The 27710-nt window shown below is 44.5% G+C and overlaps 2 protein-coding genes across 10 annotated transcripts in view; one reads left to right on the top strand and one right to left on the bottom strand.

Moving 5' to 3' along the window:
- Positions 1–16222, bottom strand: part of AP2A2 (adaptor related protein complex 2 subunit alpha 2) — a 61702-nt gene extending 45480 nt beyond the window's left edge. For 3 of the 5 annotated variants that reach the window (XM_035121805.2, XM_060276382.1, XM_060276378.1), the window contains exon 1: positions 16042–16221. In XM_035121805.2, the coding sequence (XP_034977696.1) occupies positions 16042–16108 (67 nt within the window). In that variant the 5' untranslated portion in view covers positions 16109–16221. Of the gene's footprint in view, positions 1–16041 lie in introns of all 5 variants that reach the window. The other 2 variants (XM_035121796.2, XM_035121816.2) reach the window with 1 other exon arrangement.
- Positions 16223–24685: 8463 nt separating this feature from the next.
- Positions 24686–27710, top strand: part of CHID1 (chitinase domain containing 1) — a 104334-nt gene continuing 101309 nt past the window's right edge. For 2 of the 5 annotated variants that reach the window (XM_035121855.2, XM_035121864.2), the window contains exon 1: positions 25491–26252. Coding sequence is in view for 2 of the 5 variants with exons in the window: in XM_035121831.2 (XP_034977722.2) it covers positions 24707–24754 (48 nt within the window). In the remaining 3 variants the exon portion in view is untranslated. Of the gene's footprint in view, positions 24755–25356; positions 25439–25490; positions 26253–26275; positions 27277–27710 lie in introns of those variants that run through there. The other 3 variants (XM_035121831.2, XM_035121844.2, XM_060276392.1) reach the window with 3 other exon arrangements.

Here is a 27710-nt window from a genome sequence, read left to right on the forward strand (position 1 = left end):
GTCACTGCCCCAACATAATCAGCTGGGCAGCCACTATTGCACTATTTTAATGGAATAATTCCATTAAAAGCAGTAAAAATATTGTTTTGAAGATAAAAGGTCCAAATTTCAAATAGAACTGTTGGAAGGCAGAGTGAAATTGTTGTCAAAAATGTATGATTTGTTGTTAGAATGGTATACGAAAGATGAATTGACAAAAGATGTGATGATAAAATGGGCAAAAGATTTTGGGCATAATATTGAATATGATGCGTGGTTGAAATTGTGGAATCAAACATTGAAGTTTACTGCATGTACTGCCTTGAAAGAAAATGTAATGAAGATGATGTAATGAAAGGATGTATAGATGTATAGATGGTAACACCAGTAAAATTAGCGAAGATGTTTAGAATGAGTAATAAATTATGCTGGAAATGTAAAGATAAAGAGGGCGAATTTTATCATATGCAGTGGACATGCGAAAAATTAAAAAGATTCTGGGAAATGATATATAATGAACTGAAAAAGATTTTTAAATATACTTTCCCCAAAAAAACCGGAGGCCTTTCTATTAGGACTTATAGGAGATGAGATTGTAAAAGGAGATCAAAAATTATTTATGTATGCTACAACTGCGGCTAGGACTTTATTAGCCCCAAAATGGAAAACACAGGAGATACCGACGATCGAGGAGTGGCAGGTGAAAATGATTGACTATGCGGAATTAGCGAAGTTGACCTGCAGGATCCGAAACCAGGGAGAGTTAAGGTTCCAAAAGGAATGGAGTAAATTTGTGGACTATATGGGGAAAGACCGTAGAAGTTTAAAGACACTTGCAGGACTGAAATAAATCCTACGAACTGACTTTAAGTAGGTGGATCAAAAGGAACTGCGAGAAAAGAGTGGATAAGAAAACCGAGTGAGGGGAGGGAGGGAAGTCAAAGCTCGACAGAGCAAATAGAAGTAACATAGCTGAATAGAGGATAAAATGAGAAAATTTTGTTTTTGTTGTTTGTTGATGTGTTTGTTGTTTATTGTTTTGTTGTTATTGAATGTGTTTATTTGAAAATGCAATAAAATTGTTTGGGGGGGAAAAAGCAGTAAAAATATTTTCATAAATCCTAGCAGTGCAGACCTACTTAATTAAAGAATTAAAAATGTGTTTGTCAGTGGGTATCTCCAACTAATGAGGCAGCAGATTTTAAAATTAAGAGTACAGTGGTACCTTGGTTCTCAAACGCCTTGGTACTCAAACACTTTGGTTCCCAAATGCCGAAAACCCAGAAGTGTTCTGGTTTTTGAATGTTTTTCGGAAGCCGAAGGTCTGATGCAGTTGTCGGCTATTGTTTCCAGGGCGCCTGCACCAATCACAAGCTGTGCCTTGGTTTTTGAACATTTTGGAAGTCAAATAAACTTCCGGAACGGATTAAATTTGGCTTTTGTTTTTGCTATTTATTTTGCGTTGTTTTTTTTTGAGGCTTTTTTGGTTAATTTGTTTTTGTGACTGTGTGGAACCCAGTTCAGCTACTGATTGATTGACTGCATGACTGCGGAAATGGATAAAAGCCCCCCATCCAAACAATGACTATCATCAGTGCAGGTAAGAAAAAAAAATAATTTTAATTTTTATCATGTACAATACTGTCTTATTTATTTTATAGTACCATACATTGATTATTGCTTTCATTTTATGGATCAATGGTCTCGTCAGATAGTAAAATTCATGTTAAATTGCTGTTTTAGGGGTTGTTTTTAAAAGTCTGGCACAGATTAATCCGTTTTGCATTACTTTCTATGGGAAAGCATGGAACAGATTTCCAGAATGGATTAAGTTTAAGAACTAAGGTACCACTGCACTTATAAAAGCTACAGGTGTGACAAGCATCTTCTAAAGAGATGCGTACCTTCCTTGTGCGCAAGAGGGTGGAGGACACCTCTTGCAAAACTAGGACTGCTATAGCAATGGTTCCCAATTAGGGAGCTACCATAGATACATCAACATTATCAAAACTAGGGGGCCTATGGCTTGGCTTTTGAAAAACAGGGGGTTTGCAGTAATTGGGAACCACTGATCTAAGGAACAGAGTTGTGCCACTCCTTGCTCAAGGTGTGGCACACAATTTTGGACATTACATCCTACCCACTGCATGCCCCCCCCCACAAAGGTTGATCCTGGACTCTCAGGATCAGTACGTGGTAGGGCACCGAGGGTAGCAGGAGGTGACGGGAACTGGGTGTTCCTCCTTGTGCAAATGGAAGGATTTTCCTGCCAGCACAAAGCCATCACTCAATTCATCTCAACGTCAGCCTCTCTATAAACTATTGTCAGTTCTCTCCTATGCAATTTAATCAGATAATCAGCTAAGCTTTCTTTAATTGGTTGACAGATGCAATAAATACATAATTCTTAGAATTTGCATAAGAACCAGATGGGAAACATTAAATCAGGTATTTGTGCCATTTGCCCTCAGTATATTTAGTCGTTCTGCCCCCTATTTCCCCACATTACCATGAAAGGGAAACAAAAATGCTATGCCACTAAATTTCCTCCCCCTTCCCTACCGTCCTTGAAACCCTGAAAACAGGGTTAGCCCTGATTAACAGAAGGCTTCCTTTGAAAAGTCATTTAGATAGACAGGAACATCCAGCAACCCTCTTTCTACAATGTTGCCAGAATCAGCCAAGTTAGATATACAATTAAAAGGCATCATTGTATTCACTTTCACAAAATTGGGGCAGGGCGGGAAACCAAAACACTCAAGTCCTTGTAAGCCACAGCAAATTCCTCAAAATGCAGTTCCAACTTTTAAAGTATCTGAAGCTGCAAATAAAGCCAGGGCCTCTGGCTTTGTGTGTTCATAGTGAGATTCATCACATGAAGGCATCGTGTTCACTATTAATTTCTAAGTCATCCAAATCAGCAAGAATCGATCAGGAATGGGCAGAGGTAGATCTCTAGGTGATCTGAGGAATGTTGGTAAACAATTGGGAGGTAGAAGGAGAAAGCAGAGAGAGAATATTTTTGTTTGGAAAGACTGTGAGCTCCTTTCAGTTCTGGTATTGAAAACAAATTCTAAGGCCCCAAATCTTTAGCTCTACAGGTATGTATTTTGTAGGGGCTCAAATTAGAGGATCTTAAGTAAAATAAAAATACAAAATAAATGTAAATGTAAAATAAGTGGATCATGAAGCATAGAGCCTGCCCACCTTAGGGTTTTCCATAATATATGTGGGGTGGGGATATATTTGGAAAAATATGGGAAATATATTTGGTACATCCACAAACCTTGGGGTCCTCTCTTATGGCTACCTAAGAAATATAACTCACAAGTCTGAATATTGGCAGAAGAGGGAATGGTGAAGCAGGGATGAGGGGCCAAACAGTTGCATCCTGCCCCTGAGAATCACCTTCATGGAAAAGGTTTTGCAAGAAGGTTTCTTCCCACCCACTTTAAAGTCCTTTTGGCAATACTTCATAGCACAAACCAGTCACTGCATGCACACACAAAGAAACACAAAACAGTAAAAAAAAACAGGTCCTTCCAACCAAGTCTGGCTCATGCAGCTATTAAACACAGCACTTCCTCCAATTCCAGTTCACGTAGTACACAAGTGATAACCCCAACTTTCTTATTTATTCAAGCCTACTTTGTAATTTTAGAAATAACATTCTCTGAAGTCTGATCGACAAGTCATTCCCTCACGCCTCTGTGGTTTATTTTGCCTTATTTGTTCTCAGCAGCAGAGGATTATCTTTGTGATGTGCTCCCTGCAGATTACTGCACCACAGAGCTTCCTCTTGTTTTTGCTACAGATGGCCAATCCCTTTTTAACAACAAGCTAATAAGTGTGGAGAAATTCATGACAGCTCAGTTCAGGCAAAATTCAGTGTTCAAGCCTAAATCAGCCAGGCTGTGGGACAAAAAAAAAAAGCTTCCCTCTCTCCTTTTATAAAAATGCACTTGCGCTTGGAGGGTTCTCTTTTTTGCACAATTAACTTCAAACGATATGGTCAACCAAGCCTTGGAGAGGGAAAGCTATTTTTAAGACCACAGGCCCCTGGGAAGGCAAAAGCTGTTCACAGAGCTGGCCGCTGGTACTGTTCTGGGTCACTTAGTGGCCCAGAACACAACTGAAAAATCAGTGTGATATACAAGTTCACCTTTCCAGATTGTCCACAAACAAAACAACATACACACACAGTTCCCATCAATGTCACTTGCTTAGAGTGAAGTGTGTCTGTTGGCATAGGAAAACTCCAGTGTTTCCTGACAGTACCAATGCCCAATGCTGTTTATTTATCATTCTAGTGGTGTATCTGACAGAATGCATGATAGGGAGGCTACATATGGGCAACGGGGGGGGGGGTTCCCTATTTCAGTGAATCAAGCAGAGGGAAATATGGCAACGGTGTAGGGGTGCGTCATTATGGAAGGTGGAATTTCAGTGGTTTGTGCCTTGTTCCCTTCTCCAGACCCTTTCCCAAGAGCAGATTCCACTGTGCTCTTCTACTGTGCTCCCCTACACTGGTGGTTCTGTTACTGAATTCCAGGTTGGTCCATATTAAGATCTCACTCATCCACGACTTGGGGATGAGGGAACTGGCCTGGTGTGCATTACAGAGATCAGAGTGGATAAACTGGGCAGAGTTGATCTGACTTAACTTTGCCCACCTGGCCTCCACGCCACGGGCCTGTCTCAGCTGGTCACTGGCCCAACACACAGAACAGGGCATAACATGGATTTGGTCTTTGCCTCAGATGATGAAGGGTGTGGTCTGAATACATTGGGGTTGTGTAAACCAATTGTTATGATCAGACCACTTCCTAGGGAGGTTTGGGAAGAAAATTCTGCAAGGGTGTGGGGTGGACTATTTGGTTGGCTTACTGCTGAAGACTTGGAATCCAGAAAATTCCTAAATGCTCAGAGGTTTATCCAGGAGATTAGAGCTGGGACTCAATCAGCCTTGGTTCCCCAAGAGAGGATGCCGAAAACTCCTACCTGTAACGGGGTTTCCCAGATGGATTAATAGTATCTTATTCCTCTTTGGGGGAAAACGCTTTTATTTGCAATATTTTATTGCCAAGTTACCTAGTAATGCCATCATCATCATCATAATCATCATCATTATTATTATTATTATTATTATTCCCCGGCCATCTGGTTGTGTTTCCCCAGCCACTCTGTGGTCTATAAGTATTTAATATAAATAAAATGTCTAGGAAGAGGCTTTAAAAAAAGCTAAGTCAATCCACTTCAGGAGATCAACCTAACAAGAAGAGAGTGCTGACTAAATGGCTTCCCCAGTATAAATATTTAGTTTTGCTGCCCTTCGTACCAGGTCAAGGGTGGCATCCGATCAAACAAGATAAAAAACAACAACACCATGATGCATTTAGAGCTAGAATTAGCTCACTATTGGAGGGTATTATTTAAAATGTTCCAAAATTCTACCAAATAGCATGGTTGCATCAGTCCTACAAAGTGCTCTGCTCCCAAAATACTGGATAAAGAAAACCCAGTTCTGTACAAGTTTATGATATTATGTATATTCTCTATTCTTACAAAGTATCATTTATCATTTTTACCATATTTTAAGGCATTGCTTGCTTGTATGAAGTGTTCTGTCCTTCCATCATGTCACTACTGTATAGCTATTTTTCTTACACACCATAGGTTTCTTACAAAACACACTATTTCCATTTATATTATTATTCATTAAATTTGTAAACCACCCTTCATCCAGAGACCACAGGGCGGTTCATAAGATAAAAATGCAAAAAGAGAACACAAAATACACAGTAAAACAAAAACAAACAAATAACCGACCTCCCATTTAAAAGGGCATAGAATGTTAATTAGTCAAAGGCCTAGTTATAGAGAAACGTTTTCACCTAGCACCTAAGGTGAGCCTCCCTGGGGAGAGCATTCCACAAACAGGGAGCCACCACAGAAAAGGCCCATTCTTATGTTGTCACCCTCCAGACCTCTCAAAGAGACAAATGAAGAAGGTTGGTTCATATGGAGTGAGGCAGTTCTTGAGGTATTGTGGTCCTGAGCTGTTTGGCAATGGAAGTTAGGCTGTCCCTGTCCAGAGAGGGACAAGGCTGGGCCACCAGCCAAAGCTGATGGAAGGCACTCTGCACCACAGAGGCCACCTGAACCTCAAGCAGGGAATCACCCACTAACAGCACCAGTCTTATCGATATCAAATTTCAGTTTGTTGGCTCTCATTCAGTCCATTACCGAGGCAAGACAGCGGTCCAGCACATCCACTGCCACACCAGCAGATATAAAGGAGAAGTAGAGCTGTGTGTCATCAGTAAATTGCTGACAATGTACTCCAAAATTACAGATAACCCCACTCAGCAGCTTCATGTACATGTTAAACAAGATTGGGGATAAAATCAAACCCTGAGGAAGCCCACAATGAAGGCTCCATGGGGGCAGAAGGAGCACTCCCCAAGCATTAAGCCTGTGGAAACAAACATACAAGCAGGACCAGAATCACCATAAAGGATTTGGTGCTCCAGAAGGATACCATGGCGGCTGCTGAGAGGTCAAAGGCAGAGGCACATTTCCCCTGTGCTCTCCCAACAGACATCATCATACAGGGCTACAAAAGCAGTTTCTGTGCCAAAACCCGATCCTAAACCCCAACTGAAACAGGTTCCTCCAAGAGCGCCTGGATCTGGCCTACCCACTCAAGAACCTTGCTCCAAAAGGGGAAATTGGCCATTGACCAGTAATTCCTTAGATTTTCTGAATCCAGGGATGGTTTCTTGATGAGTGGTTTTACCACGGCCTCCATCAAGCAGCCAAGGACCACCCTTTCTTGCAGGGAGGCATTAATCACCTCCCTGACCCAACCAGGTATACCCTCTCTGGTAGTTTTTATGAGCCAAGAGGGGCAAGGGTCCAGAACGCAAGTCATCATCCAGATCCAAGCACCTTGTTCACATCTTCAAGCCTTACGAACTAAAACTCATCCAACGCAACAGGACTAGACAGTGCTCTAAACACCCCTTGAGATTCATTTGCTGTAATAATGGAATCAAGATCCTGGTGGATGCAAGCAATTTTATTCTCAAAACACTTTGCAAACAAGTCACAGCTACCATCAGTTCTGCCACCTCCTTCAGGCCAGACTGTAAGAGGCCCCACACTACCCAGTAAAGCTGCACCACATGGCACAATGAGGATGCAATGAAGGAAGCAAAGTATGGCTTCTTTGCTGCCTCCAAGGCCACTAGAAGGCTCGATGATGAGCCCTCAGTAATGTTTGATTGCATTTGAACAGGGTTTTCTTCCACTCACATTTGAACCACCTCCCAGCCTGTTTCTTCACCCTAAGCTCTGGAATGTACCAGGAAGCCAAGTAGGCTCCACAAAATGGAAGAGGGAGCTCAGGAGCATTGTGTCAACAGCCATTCCCACATTCCAGAGGTCGGCCAGACCTTCGACAGGAACACCAGTCAGATCAGCTGGAAAATCCCCCAAAGCTGTCTGGAAACCCATTGGCTCTATCACCCTCTGAGAATGGACTATCCTAATAGGTCTCCTGCCTCTGCGGAGGGGGAAAGGTGCTGAAAGCCAAAATCTCAACAGGACATGACCCAACCATGACAAGGGATGAGTGTCAATATCCCCCACTTTCTTTTCTTATTTTAAAATACTTTTTATTAGATTTTCCAATTAAAACACAATTATATTACATCAATTATTTCAATTATTTCAAATTATACAAATACATATCAATTAAACCAAATATTATGCCGAATCATAAAATTTTTAGGCTTCCCATGCTTCAAAGTCTGGGGATTCTAGATAACTGTCCGCAGTATCCCCCACTTTCATATTACCCTCTTCCTACCCAGTTAAGGATACAAAGTCCTGTATGTGGCCTGCCACATGCGTTGGGACAGCCCCATGGTCATCATGACAGCCAAGAAGTCCAGAGCCACCCCAGAGCCAGTCGTCTTCGGCATGGATGTTGAAGTACCCCAAAACCAGTTGTCTATGAGTCCCGATTGCTCAATAGTGATAAACTGGTGCATAATTTATGTTTTCCATACAGTGGTACCTCTACTTACGAATTAAATGTGTTCTGAACACACATTTGTAAGTCGAAAAAAATTGTAAGTCGAATCCCATAGGAATGCATTGGGAGAAAAATTTGTAAGTCAAAGCAAGCCTATCTAAAAATTCGTAAGTAGAAAAAATCCTATCTAAACCGCATCCAAGATGGCGGACGGAGCTCCATTCGTAAGTAGAAACATTCGTAAGTAGAGTTATTTGTAAGTAGAGGTACCACTGTATATCCAAAATGCCTCATTTACTGAGCTACCCATTTTAGCCACAAACTTACTTTATTACAATTGCTTTTTAATGAGCAAGGCAGGGAGGAAAACACTGAAACCAATCATTGACTGTTGTTGCTTTGGCTGCCTCAAAGAGAATATAATTTGGGAGTAGAGGGGTAGAGGAGAGGCAGATACCTTTCTGGAGCAACATCCATGTTTATGGTAATACTACTTGACAAAACACAATTACTTATCTGAAGAAGTGTGCATGCACACGAAAGCTCATACCAAAATATAAACTTAGTTGGTCTTTAAGGTGCTACTGAAGGAATTTTTTTATTTTGCTACGACCCAGACCAACACGGCTACCTACCTGTAACAATTACTTAAACATATCACACAGTTGCCAGTCAAGTAAAAATCTTTCGGTTGTACATACACACAAAGTTTGATTTAATTACCATTTCTAAGGTGGCCTATTTAATAAGGATGTAGATGCAAGATCAGAAATAAGCAAAGTAACTGATGTAGAACAAAATACTTGACAGTCTACAACCACATATATTTCCCTCATTAAGGATTTGGCAACTCAATAGTGCAAATACAATCAACTGCAAAAGGGAAAGGGAATCAAACCTTCACATAGCTAGATAATGACCATTTTCAATAGTAGCCAATGACTTATAACACTTTTTACTGTAAAAAGAGAGGAAGAGTTCATTGTGTTCCGTTTCAACTTGAATACATTACGTCTGGGATCCAGAGAGTTTCTTGCTTGACCAAAAGCCACCCCTCCATTTCTGCCAGTTTTCCCTTGTTCCATAATCTCAGGAGTTCCTTTTTAAGGAGACACAACTAAATGCAGTACAAAGATAGGGCAGAATACCCCATTGCAGAACTCTGTTAACACATCACTGGATCCCCTAACTCAGGCATCCCCAAACTGCGGCCCTCCAGATGTTTTGGCCTACAACACCCATGATCCCTAGCTAACAAGACCAGTGGTTGGGGAAGAATTGTAGTCCAAAACATCTGGAGGGCCAAAGTTTGGAGATGCCTGCCCTAACTGCAGGATTCCATTTATACCTCACTCCTCCAAAACTTGAGGCAACTTAGAAATTTCATATAAAAAAAACCACACACACACACAAAACAAACAAACAAACAACTGCAATGAAGATAGCAGCAACATACAATTTCAGAAGCAATCCAGCAAAATTAAAGCATTTGACAGCACAACACTATATAGTCAGAGTTCAATGGGACTTACTTTCAGGAAAGTGGGAATAGAAACACCACCTACATTCTACTTAAATCAAGAGGAGGCTTCTTTGGACAGACTACACCCAATCAAAGTATCCCAATTCCTCAGGAGCAGATCTAAAGTGATAGGCTTTACATTGCTTCCCCCCCCCCAAAAAAAATCTCCTCCTTGGGAGTAAGAAAAAGGCCCTCCCTCCTCCTTTCATCTTTTGCCATGTATACCTTTAAATCAAGATGGAAGAAGAAAACTGAAAAACTATTTTGTACTAATCCAAGCATCCCCAAACTGTGGCCCTCCAGATGTTTTGGCCTACAACTCCCATGATCCCTAGCTAACAGGACCAGTGGTCAGGGAAGGTGGGAATTGTAGTCCAAAACATCTGGAGGGCCAAAGTTTGGGGATGCCTGTACTAATCTTATACCATCCTCTTGACTCCCGGCAGCCACATCTTTCATTGGGGGATAGTGTTTCTGCCTTTTGTGTTTTCCAACAATTTGCTGGACAACTAAGAATGTGATTAGGAGACTACCACTTGCTTGCCACCATCACCCTACCACCAACTTTTTAATTTAATTTTTAACATAGTTAAATTGAACAATACTTATGTCCTGGCAGGCCTTGTTTGCTTTAGCATAACCAATCAGCACATTGGGGAGCACTCCTTCTCCAGCAAGGAAGCTGCTAATGCTCAAGGAGGCAATTTATCAAAGCTTGCAGTAAGGAATTGTACAAAATTGACATAGCTACCTGAGAGGAATGTATAGAAGTGAGAGCTGGACCATAAAGGTGGCTGATCGCTGAAGAATTGATGCTTTTGAATTATGGTGCTGGAGGAGACTCTTGAGAGTCCCATGGACTGCAAGAAGATTAAACCTATCCATTCTGAAGGAAATCAGCCCTGAGTACACACTGGAAGGACAGATCCTGAAGCTGAGGCTCCAATACTTTGGCCATCTCATGAGAAGAGAAGACTCCCTGGGAAAGACCCTGATGTTGGGAAAGAATGAGGGCACAAGGAGAAGGGGACGATAGAGGATGAGATGGTTGGACAGTGTTCTCAAAGCCACCAACATGAGTTTGACCAAATTGCGGGAGGCAGTGGAAAACAGGAGTGCCTGGCGTGCTATGGTCCATGGGGTCACGAAGAATCGGACACGACTAAACGACTAAACAACAACCTGAGAGGAATAAGTCATATTCATTGCATTATTGTCCCATACAACATACAGAAATAAAGGGCCTTGGATTGGACCAAGTGTTTTGTTTTTATGACATCAGTACTGATGATGGCTCCACTTGGAACTTAGTAGCACTATGCCTTGAAGAGTTCGCAATGGGTCCATCTGATTTCTATCTCTAGCCATGGCCATTTCCAAGTAGAGCCACTGCAAGAATCAAGCAAAGTATATAAAAGGAGAAGGGAAGTATGCACAGAGAGCCCAAGTATACTCACATACAAATTATGGAAGGGGGATATTTGAATTGAGTTTTCTACAGATGTAGGCAACTTTGAGGAAGACACACTTTAACCAACAGCACATCAGCAAAGTTATTCTTGTGCTACTCTCTTATTTGCATGGGCCACAAGGGTAGAGCGCTTTAACAAACAGGTTTTGCAGAGGCATGCCTATTTCACTGACAGGCAGATAAATCCATATAGCTTTCTCTCCCCATACTCAACATTTAGAAACACTGTGGGCAAAGCAGGAACAGACAGAAATCAGAGTGTCAAACACATATTTTACAACTTCAGCCGATTTGCCAACTATGCTCTTTTTTGGAGAGGCTGGGCCTAGGCCCAAACATCTGTGCCCTTTGGTGTAGATTACCAAGATGCAATCTGTGTAGGGCTACTTAAGGCCAACCTGGAAAAAGTCAACTGGCCCAGAATGCAACTACTAGAGTTCTTGTAGGGAGTGGGAGATCAGTGCATATTATTCTAATCCTTTATCAATTTGCACCAATTACTCACAAAAGCTGGATTGGACCTGCCAATACATTATGGGAGCCTTACAGAGAAGTCTCTAGGGGAAGGCATCATTAGCAGTGGTGCCTAGTGAGTGCTGCAAACTTCAGGTACTACAGTGTTTGGAGAAAAAGCTGGGTCCTGAATAAGGTTTCTTTGGAATATTCCCGGACTTCCTACCGAGAGCAACTGCTGCCCCACTCTGTATGAGCACCATTAACAGAAAGGCAAAGTAATGCCCTCAAGTTTTAACAACAAGGTTACTTTACCTACCCTTATTAGTGTAAACTTATTAGTTCCCAATAGTTTTATACAGCCCAGAACTGGAAACACTGGTGCTTCCTATAGTATCCATAAGCCATAAAGCTACCTTCAGCTCCTCCTCTAACCATCACTTGTACCCTATAATAGATGTCTATAAGCAATAGTTATCCTGGTACGTCAGGTAAAAAGGCAGGAAGATAATTCAGAATTCGCCACAGACATAGCAGAGCCTCAGGTGTTACAAACAGGCATTGCCAGCCTTCTCTACAGTCAGCTTAATTATGGTGTGCAGAAGGTGCCCACAGTGACAAAGAAGTGTGTATGGAACAATGTGGAATTAATTGTGTGTCTTGATCAACAGGGGATATCATTTCAGGACCAAATCCTTGATTATATAAACACATCACTGGATGGAGTGGTTTGTTTTCCCCTTGCAAAACCCAACCGTGTTGCTGAAATTAGCTGAACTGAAAGTCAAAGCAACACAAGAAAAAGACGTTTTCTGTTTAAGACACACATTTTCTCCCTCTTTTATATTATGCCCATCACCACATTGGGCTGCAGCATTAATCGCAAGCCTCAACATATTGCACATTTTTAATATCATTAATAACATCTAGATTTAATAGAGATATTTTTCTTAGCATATTGGTTATGTATTCCACAAAGGCATGAAGCAAGAGCTCGGAACATGCTGCTTACATGCACATCAATTACAAGCATCCTTTCCAGAGGAAAAGACACTGTGGATAAAAAGGCCTTGACCTAGCATTGAGAAGACCATCAAGATAGCACCAGGTGAATCCCTCTGGGGAGGCAGATATAAAACCAGGGCACCACTACCAAGAATGTCCTCTTCTGTAGTCCTACCCTCCACACTTCCATTTAGAAGGGATGCTTGGAGCAGGGCCTGAGGAACTTCAGGAATGAGTGGATTACATATAGCTAATGAAGTTGACCAGCAGGAACAGAAATTTAGAACCAGGTTCAGTAGGATAAATATATGTTCAGATTATTTAAAAATAAAAGCCCGCAAAAATTTACAAAGACCCCAGTTTACAATCACTGCAGGTTAGTATTTTTACTGCTTCCCAATCCCATCACATAGGCGCAGTGTGATTTTTGTTGTGATCTAAAGGATATTTTAAATCAATACAGAAGATGGGAGACACAACCAATTTGACAATTTCCCTCCCCAGGCATTAAGTAGCTGAAATGTGCATTTTAAATGTTCTGCTTAAAGGACTGGGTTACTATAAACCTCTAAGCTTTTGTTTTTATATGTTGGGGGCATGAAGGAATCTTACAGTTGAGCTAATCATATTGGATTCATGTCCTGCTGCTGTAATTTGACAGGCAGTGGTGAGTCAGACCATCAGATCTGCATAAACTCAAAATTTAATGCCAATCCAGTGGTCTGACTGAACACTGCCTCTTCCCCTCTGCCTGCCAAAATACGGAACACAGGACATGGATCCCAGAAGATGAGCTTTACTATAGGATTATGAAACATTTCTTCAAGTAATCCCCCTCAGGAAAAACAACAACCATACATGAAAAATTCATGTTGGCCATGTAAGCATTTTGATAATTTTACAGTGGTACCTCTGGTTAAGAACTTAATTCATTATGGAGGTCCGTTCTTAACCTGAAACTGTTCTTAACCTGAGGTACCATTTTAGCTAATGGAGTCTTCCGCTGCCGCCGCCACACAATTTCTGTTCTCATCCTGAAGTAAAGTTCTTAACCTGAGGTACTATTTCTGGGTTAGTGGAGTCTGTAACCTGAAGCGCCTGTAACCCGAGGTACCACTGTATTCCAATAGCTCAATATATTTCCACTTAGTATGCAGGATGAGAGACAATTTTCTCAACACATACACACAAAATATACAATGAAGTTTCACAAAAGTCCTACATCTATGTCTGTTACATCTGCAGGTCAGGAGGAATTTCTTCCAAATAGGTATAACAAGAACTGCACTGACAAATGAAAATGCAGCTAAGCTGCGTATCAGGCTGGGCAGACAAGTTTCTTCAAACTGGGTATTTGGGCAATAGCTCTCAATTGTACTCTAGCACTAGAGCATAACCAACATCAATATGCTCAGTGGCTGAAAGGTCACTTTTGAACAGAGGTTTCCCACAGCAGTGTTAGTATTTTTATTTTCTGCAGGTGATGGGTATGTTTATTCAGTGTGCCTAATACCCACAGTTAAATGGAAGCTGTGGCAAACTCTGTTATAGCAACAGCTAATATAAGTGGAATAGAAGGATCATTTTTTTAAAAAAAAATCTTGTGAACTGCCCTAATAATAATAAATCAACTAGTAGAACACAGCCAGGCATCATTCTGTGACACTCCTTTGCTAGAAGTAGGCTACTACTACTGTAAGATACTTCATGTTGTACATCCTGATTTGGCCTTAGGTTAATGGAGGAGCTGCCTTCACTTGAAGCACCCTAGGAATCAAACCACCCCTTTTCGTCCAGGTTACTAAAAGATAACTCTAAGGTACCTGGAGCCAGGTAACTTCTTTCTAGCAACAATAATATTTATACACAGATTTGTGCAGCACCAGTAATCTCTGACAGGTAACATACAGAATTTACTCCTCAAAGTTGGAAATATCTGAGGAGTGTGTGCTGGCATACCTACACAGGGCCATTAGTATTCTTGAAACTGTTCTTAAGATTAACACTGGCCAGTTCACCAGTTTAGACAGGCCTCTCCAGCTTTGCTCTTAAGTATCTCCTGAAGATAGTGGCCACACTGCCAAAAGAAGATTAGGACGCAGCAGGGAATTTGCAAAAACCTCAGATGACTGCAGGCTACAGAAACTGTACCAATTTAACTAACTTGCCTTCTAAAATGCATGCAATTCAGCCTGTGCCATTCCAACTGTTGTTTTGGAATTAAAACAGTCATTTAGGCAACAAATGTGTTGGGGAGCAGGCCAACTCAGCTACATTTGGTTATTCTAAAATGGATCACATTTCAGTAGGCCAGTGAAAGCTATTCAGTACACGTTTTCAGCACATACATATTGTAAGTGATTTAAAAAGCAAGAGATTCTAGCTAGTGGCCATTTTTAGGGAGACGGCTTTTTTAAAAACCCACATTTTTGACAAGAACTTGAACTAGAGAAGCCCAAGCAATCTTACTGTACCTGCCCTACTGCTTTGTGCTTTCCTGCACACAAGACACCGCTAACAGGCATATTCATAATACTGGAGTAAGTTTCCTGGTTCATACATAGACTTCCCGGAGGAGGGAGGGGGATACTTCCTTTCCTACACCAGCTGCCTTTTTCGCTTCCAATGCTCATGTTTACCTCCATCCTACTGGTCACAGTGCATTTCTTTCCAGCCCACCCAAATTAGGAACCATTTGCACCTTTCCTTGGGACCCATTTTTCAGGATATGAACTGGCACATAGCCTGGCTCTCTTCTTCTTTTATAAAGGCAGCCAACCGGCGAGACTGATTCAGCCCAGCCCATATTTCCAAATCAGAATATACAGGATTAGCACCACCATAGCACTAAGACTATTTCGGAAACAACAACTAGGGATTTCCGTGAGCGTGCGAGCCAGCCAGCCAGCCGGATCATTTTAAGGGAGAAGGGGATCCAGGATCTTCTTGACCCCCACAATTCCTCCCCCCCATCCCCCCATCCTATCACATGCACGCTATCACATGCAAACAAGCCCCTTCACTCCCTTCAGCAAAGGATCCAAATGCAACCCTGTCTGACAGGCATGCCCTCATCTCCCCCCACCCCTCCACACACACACACGTCCACAAGCCTTGTAAACAGGGCCCCTCCTTGCTGGAGGAATCCGAGTTCGCGCAGCCCCAGCCCTACGGAGAAGGAAGGAACGCCGCTTCCCTCCCCCCCCCCGCCGGCTTCCGCAATACTGAGCCGAGGAGCCCTTTCCCTAGGAAAAGGAAAAAATTCCTTCAGTAGCACCTTAAAGACCAACTAAGTTTTTATTTTGGTATGAGCTTTCGTGTGCATGCACACTTCTTCAGATACGAAGGAAAAGGAACCGCAAGTCACTGCAAGACTCGGGCGAGCCGGAGAGTCCCCCGGGAGCCCCGCCCGACAGAGACAACCCAGGCCCCCCAGATACCTCCACACCCTCCGCTTCTCCCCATAGCTAACGGCCCCTGCCCAAGGGACCTCCCTTTCCTCTCCCCACTACTAGCGCAACGGGGGACCCCCCCCCCAAGTTCCTCCTCGTCCGGGGCTGACGCGCTTACAATTCCTGATGTCGGAGATGAAGACGGCCAGCCCGCGCATCCCGTCCCCCTTCGACACAGCCGGCATCTTGGCGACAAAGCGAAGGCTCCCGCGGCCGCTGCTCCTCCGGGCGCTGCTGCTGCTGCTGCTGCCACCACCGCCGCTACTCCCTCTAAGGACCTTTAGCCTCTGAAGCCGCCTCTCCGCCCACGCCGCCGCCGCCGCCGCTGCTCCTGAGCGCAAGCGCGGCGTTTCGGCTCCGTCGCCTCCCAGCCCCCGACGGCTGCCAGACGGGGCCTCGAAGCGCCACCTCGTGTGCGGGGCTGGCTCAGCGCAGCCTCAGGCAGAAAGGGCCGGCGGGAGAGGCGCCCCGTGGAAATCCGGGGAGGGGGCTTTCCCCAAAATTAGCTAGCGTAGGATGGAGAGGTGCCGCATGCACGTAGGTGTTTGCTCTCGGATTGCTGACGCGGGCGCAATCTCCTGCATGTCTACTCAAAAGTCAGACCCACAATTTTTTTAAAAAAGCAAACGCGTGTTCAAGTATTTCTACTCAGAAGTAAGTTTCACTGAGTCCAATGGGACTTACTCCCAGGAAAGGGAGAGAAGGGCCGCCTTGCAGTGCAAGCCTATATATGCCTACTCAGAGAAGTAAGGCCACTTGAGTTCAACAGGCTTATAATACACCCACTTAAGAGATGCACCAGGCAGGAGAAAGATAAGCTCTTAGCTTTTTACTGGAATTCAGCAGACAAACTGTCAAACTGACATCTGAAATTGCCCTTAGATATCTTGGGGTCAATGGGCAAATATTCTGAGCATTTGGGACTAGTGTGTGAGTCACTGCACAACGGAGGGAAGGCTGAGTCTTAGCAATAAGAGAAGTGTTTTGTTTTAATTAATGCATAACTAAAACAAAATTAGTCACTTTCATTTTAGTATTGCATTGACCAAAACTATTTAAAAATAAATAAATTTATACTTTTCAGATATATACATTTCACTGATTTTACAACCAGTGCTTCCCCCATCTACAAATATTATGAAAAGCATTGAAAATACTCAATTATCTGAGGTTCTGCCCCCCCCCAGCAGAAGCTTGCCCCCCACAATGTCCTATTTACAGGGTATTCTTACCCTTTATTTCCCAAGAAAAGCTCAACAACTTTGATTTTCGAAAAAAAAGCTAAACAACTTTTATTTCCTACACTGCTATGAGACTGAAAGGAAAAACTATAATGAATGAATTGCTAATTGCAAACACATTAGGTAGACCCTGTGGTATATACAGGTAACTCTGCCATAGGGCTTCGTTTGATGGTGATACCACTTGGAATACCCAAAGTGGTTAGGGTAGGGCCTCTGAAAAAAGGGCCGTCTTCATGGGCATAGGCAGGGGGGGCAGGAGGGGGCAGCTGCCCCCCCCTAGAAGCAAAAAAATTAATGTATTTTACAGACCATAACCAGCACTTTTCCCCTCCAAAAACTGAAGTGGAAAGGGCTTTGCTTTAGCAAGAGCAGCTAAGTCTCCGCTTGCTGGGGGGGGGGACACACAGCAGTAACAAAAACACATCAAATAAATAAAGCAAAGTGGCTACCAGTAGTTAAGCAGTTAAGACAATGGAGCATATATCCCCAGGCAAGATTCGATAGCTGACCATTTCACCCTATTGTTCTTAAGTGGGAGTTGTTAATGAGCATTCAGGAGCATTAAGAGTTCTATTGGCGATTTAATGAGGGTGCAGACTCAGAGGATTCAATTTGACTAAGGTGGCTCTGCAAGGCTAAAAAGAAGTGAATAAGAAAGGGGGGGCTGTAGCTTTGACAGACACAGTGATGTTTATAAAAAACATTGGTGTTCCAGTCTGCCCCTCCTCCTGCATCTGTATACTGTAAATCAGGGGTGGCCACCTCCCAAGAGACTCTGATCTACTCAGAGTTTAAAACTGGGGGTGATCTACCCCCTTTTGGGGGGTTCAGGTCAAAGCTGTTGAGTTTTTTTTTAAAGGAAGGGAAGCCCTGTTTTTTTGGGTTTAGGTCAAACTTGTTGAGCTTCTTTTAGGAGGGAGGGAGGCCCATTTTTGTTTAGGGCTTCAGGTCATAGTTCAACTTTTTTGAGGGAGGAGGAAAATTTTGGGTGAGCTTTTTTTAGGGGTGCCAGTGACCTACCAGTGATCTACCACAGACATCCAGTGATCTACTGGTAGATCACAATCTACCTGTTGGACGTGCCTGCTGTAAATCAAGCAGAGAGAAAGCTGCTTACAAGGCTCCTGTACATGCAGAGTTCCAGCATCACAGCGTCACCCAGAGGCACCCACAAATATGAGTTATCCCTCTCTCTATTTCTTCCTTCCTTCCCTCCCTCTTCCATCCTTAATAAAATACGGGGGGGAGGGCAGATAAGCCCCACATAGAAAGCCCATCAACATGGGGGGATGACTCTTTCAAATACGGTATTTACCAGTAATTTGGGGGGGGGCACCTAGGCCTCTAGGAGTTGGATGCTATGCCTAGGAATAGGACAATTCAAGAAAGCAGAATGATGCATATGCTATGGTAATATATCAATAGAATCATAGAATTGTAGTCGGAAGGGACCACAAGGGTCATCTAGTCCAACCCGCTGCAATGCAGGATTTTTTCCCTAAGGTGGGGCTTGAACCATGATTGAAATATTATGCTGATATGCAGCAACGCCTCGGAGCCGTCGTGGCTGCAGCCATGCCTTGCCCCACCCTCGCCCGCCCTTCCACTCCCTCTCGCCTGCCCGACCCTCCTGTCCTCTTGCTGCAGAGTTCCAGCATCACAGCGTCATCCAGAGACACCCACAAATATGAGTTATCTCTCTCTCTATTTCTTCCTTCCTTCCCTCCCTCTTCCATCCTTAATAAAATACGGGGGGGAGGGCAGATAAGCCCCACATAGAAAGCCCATCAACATGGGGGGATGACTCTTTCAAATAGGGTATTTACCAGTAATTGGGGGGGGGGCACCTAGGCCTCTAGGAGTTGGATGCTATGCCTAGGAGTAGGACAATTCAATAAAGCAGAATGATGCATATGCTATGGTAATATATCAATAGACTCATAGAATTGTAGTCGGAAGGGATCACAAGGGTCATCTAGTCCAACCCCCTGCAATGCAGGATTCTTTCCTAAGGTGGGGCTTGAACCATGGTTGAAATATTATGCTGATATGCAGCAACGCCTTGGAGCCGTCGTGGCTGTGGCTGTGTCTTGCCTCACCCTCGCCCGCCCTGCCACCCCCTCTCGCCTGCCCGACCCTCCCGTCCTCTCCAGCCAAGCAGGGTAGCCGCCAACGCTACCAGCCCCAGAAGCACAAGGTGGCCGCTGCTACCACCGCCACGATGTCATCAGGCCCGTTGGCCCTTTAGCCCCGCCCACTTTGTGGCCCCTCCCCTTCTGTGCCTTGGCCCCGCCCCTGAACGGCCATGGCTTGCCCCCCCCCCAGTTTTGATCCTGGCTACGCCCCTGGCCGTCTTTAGCATATGTGCCACTGGGGTGCAAAGATCCACCCAGCGCCCCCCAATTTGGGGGAGCAGGTCAAAGTTGTTGAGGTTTTAAGGAGGGGAACAGCAAAAACCGCTAACATGAAAAAATAAAAAGCGGCAGCGATAGCTTCGTCTTCAGTTTTTGCGATCATGCGATAATGAAAGATACCACTAGGGGGCGCCGCCAGATACATTGATTCTGCAACTCTTCTGCAAAAGAACGGAAATGACCCAGCGATTGATTCCAATCCACCACCGATCACGGTTAAGAGCTTAGGTGGTTTCAGCGGCGGGCGCCCGGAGCTCCCCATAATTCAGCACCCGGGTGCCCCACACCCCTTGCACCCCCAGATAGAGACGGCCCTGACTATAAAAACAATTACAGTCTTGCTTGGACATTGTCAGCTGCTAATTCTGTGTGGGGAGGGCATGCCCATTTCCTCTCTCCAGTGACTCTCAATTTCCTCCTGCTATGTTTCCTTCCTCAATGAAGCCCCTATTGAAGGCCTTACTTATACTTGGGTGCTGTTTTTACTTTTATTGCCATTTTTTTTAAAAAAATTACATTTTAATGTCCTTCTTCCTCCAGTTTATTGGCTTGCTTTCCTGCATCCCTGGTTCCCCCCCTTCCCTAGCTACTGTTGTTCCTGAACATTGATTTTCCATTGCTGGTCTTCTGTGAGTTACCCTGTGATTCTGAGCAAGGAGCTGCCATGCCAAGGGTGAACATCACTACTTCTGTCCACACACTGTGCTCCCAACTTCACCTCTCCTCTTGATTCCCCTCCCTCTGCCCACCATCTGTCATCAAGTCTCTCTCTTTTAATATAGCATCGGGACACTTGCTGTTAGATGAAGTCATCCTATGTACTTGTGTATCATACCTTGCTTTCTGCCTCTGACTCCAGGTGCTGTTCAACCCTTTGCTTCCTATAATCTCAGGGGTGGTGGAATCTGTTCAGATGTTGTTGGGACTCTAGCTCCTATGAGCTCCAGCCCTGTTGTCAGGGATTATGGGAGTTGGAGACTCTAGAGGAGCACAGGGTCCTTCAAACTGCTACATCCACACTCAGTTGCCCATTTCAAGATGAGAAACTGATAGCTATTGTGCTCTACAGACTGTGGTTGATCATATTGGTAAGAGAGAAAGAAACTGTGCCCACATGCTCATGTATTTACCCACTTAATTGACAAAGAAACTGTGTCCATCTGGTCCCCCCCTTTTTTTGCCAACCACAATGTGTGAATGTGAGAGTAACATTTCCACATGTTTTTACTATGGGTGCTTGCTTCAGGGACCACAGCGTTCTTATGTCTGAAGAAAAGAGACTGGCTGTTAGGACCTTGTGGTTGATGCTCCCCACCTGAGGAGAGACTGGCCGAATGGCCCCTGTGTCCTCAGTGATGATGTTGCTGGCCTGAAGACTGACCATTGTGATCTCATAATGACATGACATTGCTGGTCATTGTGACCTTCTGCTGATGCAGCCCACCTAATGAAAGCAGACTGGCCACTGTAACCTCATGCTGATACTAGTTGTGAAGACTAAGCACTTTGATCTGCTGCTGATACAACTTGCTTAATGAAGAGAGACTGGCCAGTAAGGGAATGCAGGAGGGGAAAGCCTTACTGAAGGCAAAACAATCTTGCTGAAAAAGGGGACAGTGATGTCTACAGGTGGGTTTGTTTTAATTTTAGGTTCTGCTCTTCAGTACTAAAGAGAAGCACAGAGACTGTAAAGAATGAGGGAAATGCAAATCCTTCTGAGGAATAAGCTGTACGTGATCTAGACATGGAAATGTGTAATTCTTCACACCCTCTCTACTTTTCTCCCCGGCATGGCAGTGCAAGCTGTCTTTCTCACATGCATTATCCCATAGATGAACGTAGGCAGAAGTCCAGTGGAGGTTGGTCCTTTAGGGCAAATGGGGCACTGCCCCACCAGTAACATTCTGTCCTTGGTCAGCCCCCACCTACCTTCTTTCTTGCATCCAGTCCAGGGAGGTAGCAGGGCAGCTTGTAAGCACATGTTCCCAAATACCCTTAAGATTCCCCTTCAGACCATCCCACTGAACCTAAGAAGGTTGGAAGTGGAGCATGTGTGGACAGCATGCACAGGAACAGTGGCTGGTATGCATAGGCTATACGCCCTCTCTCCACTGAACAGGGCTATGGTTGCTTTTTGAATGCCAGGAACATACACTTTCCCTGCAAGAGAAGAATTTCTCTCAAGACACATGAAGATCATAGAATCTATGATCTTCATGTGTCTCAACAATCTTGGTAACCATTGCACCAATGGTGTTGAACCTGTGGCCCTCCAAATGCTTTTGGACCACAGTTCTCATAATCCCTGGTTATTGGCTATGCTGACAGGGGCTGATGGGTGTTATCGAGTCAGACAATATCTGGTGGGCCATAGGTTCAACACCCTTTAAAGTACAGGGAGCCTGAGCAAAGTAAGAGTGAAGGTGCTCACAGGCCCTGAGCCATGATAGCATCAAGTACCCTGCCATCCTTAGAATTCCCAATTTGTCACACCAGCAGGGCTCTTGTGCCTTGGGCAACTGCCCAATGGACATCAGAAGAACAAGCTCCAGTTCTATGTGAAGAATCCCATCACCTATTGTATGCATAAGCTGTCTGTCTATCAAGAAGCTAGCAAGGATACAAGAGCAAGTAGGTTAGCAGCCTCAGTGAGGAACAACCAGCAGCGTCCTGAACACGGCCTGGGACATTAGCAGCAAAACCAAACAAATGCATATTATTGCAAGTTGTTAGCATGAGAAGGGAGTAATACCACAGAGCTGTATTGCTGATAGGCAGATAGTCAAACCATAGAAACACAGTTGGTAGCGTTGTCTCTGTGTGATGTAATTTCTCCTTGCCTAAAGAGGAAGGAGCAGATAGTACTTCCTGTCCCTCTCTTTTCTCTCTTCCTATGACCAGCATTGAGTGCAGCCTTTGCTGTGAACCAATGCTTGATTATAAAGTAATCACATTTTATTTTTAAACTTACTTTACAAGTTGTTGCCTTATTCTTTGTTAAGCAGGGTAAGAAGCGGGACGCCAGCTTACTTGGTTAGCAGGACTTGCACCAAAGGAGACTTTGAAGCCTAATTCCTAATTTTGCTGCCAAGGATGGGATTTTGAAACTCTCACACATGGGCACCTGGAAGGGTAAATTGCAAATATCCTCTCCTACCATGGGTGTAGCCGGGGGGGGGGGGCAGCTGCCCCCCAATCAAGTAAAACAATAGAAATACTTAACTGACCAATCACATCGGTTCTGCCCCCCCAAACAGAAGTCCTGCCCCCTCCTAACAAAAATCCTGCCAACACCCATGTTTCCTACCCACTGAAAGCCACCCCACACCTTGCTGGTGACAAGGTGGGCCTGTCTCCTGGCCTGCATGGAACAGAGTGTGGGAGAAGATTGTGTATCTGTGGGAGAGCAGCCTATAGAACAGGGGTCAGCAAACTTTTTCAGCAGGGGGCCAGTCCACTGTCCCTCAGACCTAATGGGGGGCTGGACTATATTTTGAAAAAAAATATGAACAAATTCCTATGCCCCACAAATAACCCAGAGATGCATTTTAAATAAAAGGACACATTCTACTCATGTAAAAACATGCTGATTCCCGGACCGTCCACGGGCCGGATTTAGAAGGCGATTGGGCCAGATCCAGCCCCCGGGCCTTAGTTTGTGGACCCCTGCTATAGAACAAATGAGCAATAGGCAGCAGCTGTAGCACAAAGTCCTTGAACCTGGCTGCAAAACAGGTGAGGAGATGTGAGCTGAAAGTAAGTGGTGCCACCTGAGTGCTGGTGCTTTAGCGCCCTGGAGGGATGTGGAGACTACAGTGATTGAGACCTTGGGGATTGTACTTGAACTGTGTATGTGCAAGAGTAGCTTCTTCTGCTCTATGTGTTGGGACTGTGATCCTGCAAGGCAAAGTGTTTGGTCAACAATTGCAGTGGAGTGGGTGCCGGCCCTGCGTGAGAGGAACTGTTCCTACCATTCCAAGGAACAGAGTGTCCCAGCAATGCTGTTTGGGTAAGAGGAAGTATTCACATATATAGCAGAGTGGTGGGAGGGAGGGAATGGGAGGCAGTTATTGCAATGACACCCTGTGACCATTTTGCTCTGTGCGGTTTTATTTAGGGCTTTTGCAGACTATTATATGCCCTGCCCCATGATTAATGTGCTGAAAGATCTTAGGCTGCATTATCTGATATATCTGCTAGAAAAAGGGAGATTTCCTGTACTTGCATCACACCATAGTTTAAAGAACTATTATTATTATTACGTAGTAGGTAACAGCACAATCCTAACCAGTCTACTCAGAATTAGTCCTATTGAAAGTAAGTGGCAATCTAACACTGCTAAGCATTGCAGTTTCTCAGGTACAAAATATTTTGGTCTAAGTGTTGACAAAATATTTTGTTTCTGCAACAATTAAGCAGCCAGCCATGAAGCAAGAAAATACTCTGAGCTAATGCAAAGTTAAAAATTCAGCACAAATCAGATTTATTTTATTTTATTTTATTGCATAATTTACTTCACTTCTGCTCAGCTGCACTGGACACAAACCCCCACTTTGTGCCTGTTGAAAATCCACGCCTCCTTTTCTGAGATTTCTTTAGGCATTTACTGTTTACCTTTGTTGCTACATAATAGCTAGATACTTCCTTTAAAATGAAAATAGGCAACTTGAGATTTTCAGGAACCATATTCTGTTTCATTTCTGTACTTGTGTGGAATAAACAGCCCTGGGTAAGATGTACAGTATGCAGAAATCTGCATTCATGGTGCAGGCAAAAAGATATAATGGACTTTCATGTTTATGTTCAGATTATGAAACAAGGATACTCTCTATCTTTGAAAAATTGTGTACAAATGGGAAGTTTTATTTTAACCTCCCACTACAATAGGCACTAAAAGCAAGGCAAAACGAGAGAAAAGGAAAAAAGCTCACGCAATTCTTAAAAGGAAGAAAATTCTGTCCATTTATATTTGATAATCTACTACCCAGATAAACATCAGAGCAACAAAGCTGTGCTGCTTGCTTGGGAGGAAGCCCCGTTAGCTACTTCCGAGTAAAGGTCAACATTCTTGGATTCAGGGGAAATAAAGTCCAGTAGCGCTTGTGGAAGTTGATCAGAAACCGCCATGTTCGAACATGGCTATTTAAGAGATGCCTTTGGGATGTTCTCTACGGTAATTTGGAAGGAAACCCCGCGGAAATCGACAAGACTTGCTTGAGAACGCAGCGAGCTTCATTATACAGAGTCTGATCTGCATTTCCCACGCCAGCCTTCCCCAAGCTGGTACCCTCCAGATGGTTCGGACTACAACTCCCATCAGCCCCAGCCGGCTGTGAGTTGTAATACCAAGCACGATGTGGAGGGCGCCAGGTTGGAGAAGGCTGGTGTACCCCGGCAGAGGTTCAGTAAAGCTTCATTATTTCTCGGGTGTGTGTTGCCTACCTGGACTTTACGCCCGAGGAAACAGGGAGACGGGCTCGTGCGCTCCCTTGCTTTGCAGGCCAAGGAAGAAAGGGAAGTTTGTGATTGTAATGTTTGACCGCGCGATTATCTGCGTGACGACGAGGCATCACTATACGCTCCCTGTCCCTGACTCGGGAGTTAGTCCTGCTTGTTTCAATGAGTTTCGCGCGCACAAGATTGCCTCCCGCAACCCCAAACGGGGCTCAGGGCGCCCCGGCCTCTCTCACTCTCTCATTTCTCGCTTTGGGAGGGAAGTAGCGCTCTCCTGCAGCCAAGGCGGCTCCTTTAAGAGGCGTGCGCCACGCGGCTCCCGAGCCTCCGTTTTCACTTCCGAGTTGAAGAAGATCCGGTTTGCAGAGGGAAAACGAGGGCACGAGCGCGAGTCACTGACAAGGTGGGAGGGGAGACCGAGAGGCAGCCTGCGCGCCCCCCGCCCGCCCCGCGCTCTCCCCCTCGCCCTGGAGTCCTTGGGGCAGCTGCAGCTGCAGCCGTCACGCGCCTCTGATTAAGCTAGCGCGGGATCATGGGGAGCGATCCGCTTCGGGATCCTGCGCTAAAGAGGCGAAAGGCGGGAAGGAGGCTCCCTGAGCTGCTTTGTAATACGGACGTAATTCCGTCTTGCTATCCGCGGGCGGCCACCTTATTTAAGACTGGCGGGGGGGGGGTTCGGGGTGGACTGCGGACGCCTGTGTCCTTCCTGTCGCGTTTCATCTCCATTTATTTTCTCTGCACCATCGTCGGCATCCGACACTTTCTCCCTTCCTAGTAGGATTTGTGTCGGTTGAGTTCCACTTATGCACTCCCAGCTCACAAGCCACGTCTGCTCGTCTGTAGCAGCTGCCACCCCTTCAGCTTGGGACTAGCAATCAGGGCCGCCCCCCTGAGCCCCCCCCCCTCATGAGGCCAGATGAAGCGACTGCCACCCCGCTTGCCATTCTCGATGTAAATCTTCCCTCACCCCATCCTCCATGGTGGGAAGCAGGGGGCCATTTGGGAGTTCATCTCAGGTGCCAAAGTGTCTTGGGCCAGCCCTGCTCACAATTACTGAAGTAAGGAAATAGTAAATAGAGCCCTGTTGCTGGGTCAGGCCAAAGGCCTATCTAGTTGGACAATCTGTTCTCGGAGTGGGCAGCTATTCGATGCCTGTGGGAAGTCGGCAACTTGCTTGGTGATTTCCAGCAGCAGGTATACTGCTTCTGGTCCTGGAGGTAATGCACACAGCTATCACACCCTGATGGCTTTATCCTTTGTGAATTTGTCCAGCCCTGTTTTAAAGCTGTTGACAGCTTTCACTATACGGTACCTAGTGGGTGCAAATGCCATAGTTCAACCATGCTCTGTGTGAAGTACTTTTGTCTCTCCTTGAACTTCCATCATGCAGCTCCATAGATTGCTCTTGGATTCGACTATTATACATAGATTATACATAGGGGAATTGTCAGAACCCCATGATAATTATGGTTGCTCTGAACTGGACAAAGTATTCCAAGTGCAGTTGCACCATAGATTTGTATAGTAATGGCTTTATTATACTGGCAGTTTTATTGTCAATCCCTTTCCTAATGATCTCTAGCATGAAATTTGCCTTTTTCACAGCTGCCATGCACTGGGCCAGCATCTTAATTATAACTATCCGCCATGATTCTAATTTCTCTTACCTTGTCAGTCACCATCAGTTAAGACCCCACACTCATATTTTGTGTGTGAGTGTGTGTGTGTGTGTGTGTGTGTGAGAGAGAGAGAGAGAGAGAGAGAGAAATCTGTCTCTTTTGCTCCAGTGTGCATCTCTTCACAGTTATACATTGAATTGCATTTGCCATTTTAATATCCATTGACCCAATGTGGAGAGCTCCTTTTGGAGCACCTTGCAATCCTTCTGCAATCATACAGTGAACAATTTGGTATTTCCAAACAAAGCCACCAGAATACTTACCCCTAAGTCCAGATCATTAATGAGCAAGTTAAAGAAGTGCCGGTCACAGTACCAATCCTTGGGGAGACCCTATTTCTTACACCCCTCACTCTGTCCATATACTTTTTGATACTCTCGGAGAACTCAAAAAAGTTAGTGAGGCAGAACTTGTCCTCACAGAAGCCATGATGTAAAGGCAGGTGAAGTGAGAGGAATAAGGTTTCCCACTTTGCCTGCAGAGATAACCGTGAGGGGAGAAGACACTTTGAGTGAAGCAACAGCGTGATTAAGGCTGCAATCTCATGCACATTTATTTGAGAGTAAGTCCCCATTGAACTCAGCAGACCTGTGTAGGATTGCACTGTTAAGAGTAAAGTCTCTGTGGAAAAGTGTTCATGAATAATATTTGGAATACGGCTGCTGGGTTGGTGACTGGGGCAGCCTGGTGGCACCATATCTCACTGGTCCTGAGAGCACAGCTGCACTAACTGCCAGTGAGCTGCCGGACCCAATTTATTGCTGTTAGCTGCCTTGGGTGTGATTCATGGTAAGGTGAGAGATGAATATGTATAATAAATCCCTCCAGCAAAATCCTCATGGATTTTGTTCTCGGGCATAATTTGTTTTTCTTGGATTGTTCACTGTCAAATAACTAAATTCATCCTGTCTGCCCTCAATATTATCTCCCAGCCTAAACTTCTGTTTTCAGATACATTGTTTATCTGTTTACTCAAGTGTGTGCACATTAGTAACA

Source organism: Zootoca vivipara, chromosome 1 (genome assembly GCF_963506605.1).
Source record: "Zootoca vivipara chromosome 1, rZooViv1.1, whole genome shotgun sequence".
NCBI classification, from domain to species: domain Eukaryota; kingdom Metazoa; phylum Chordata; class Lepidosauria; order Squamata; family Lacertidae; genus Zootoca; species Zootoca vivipara.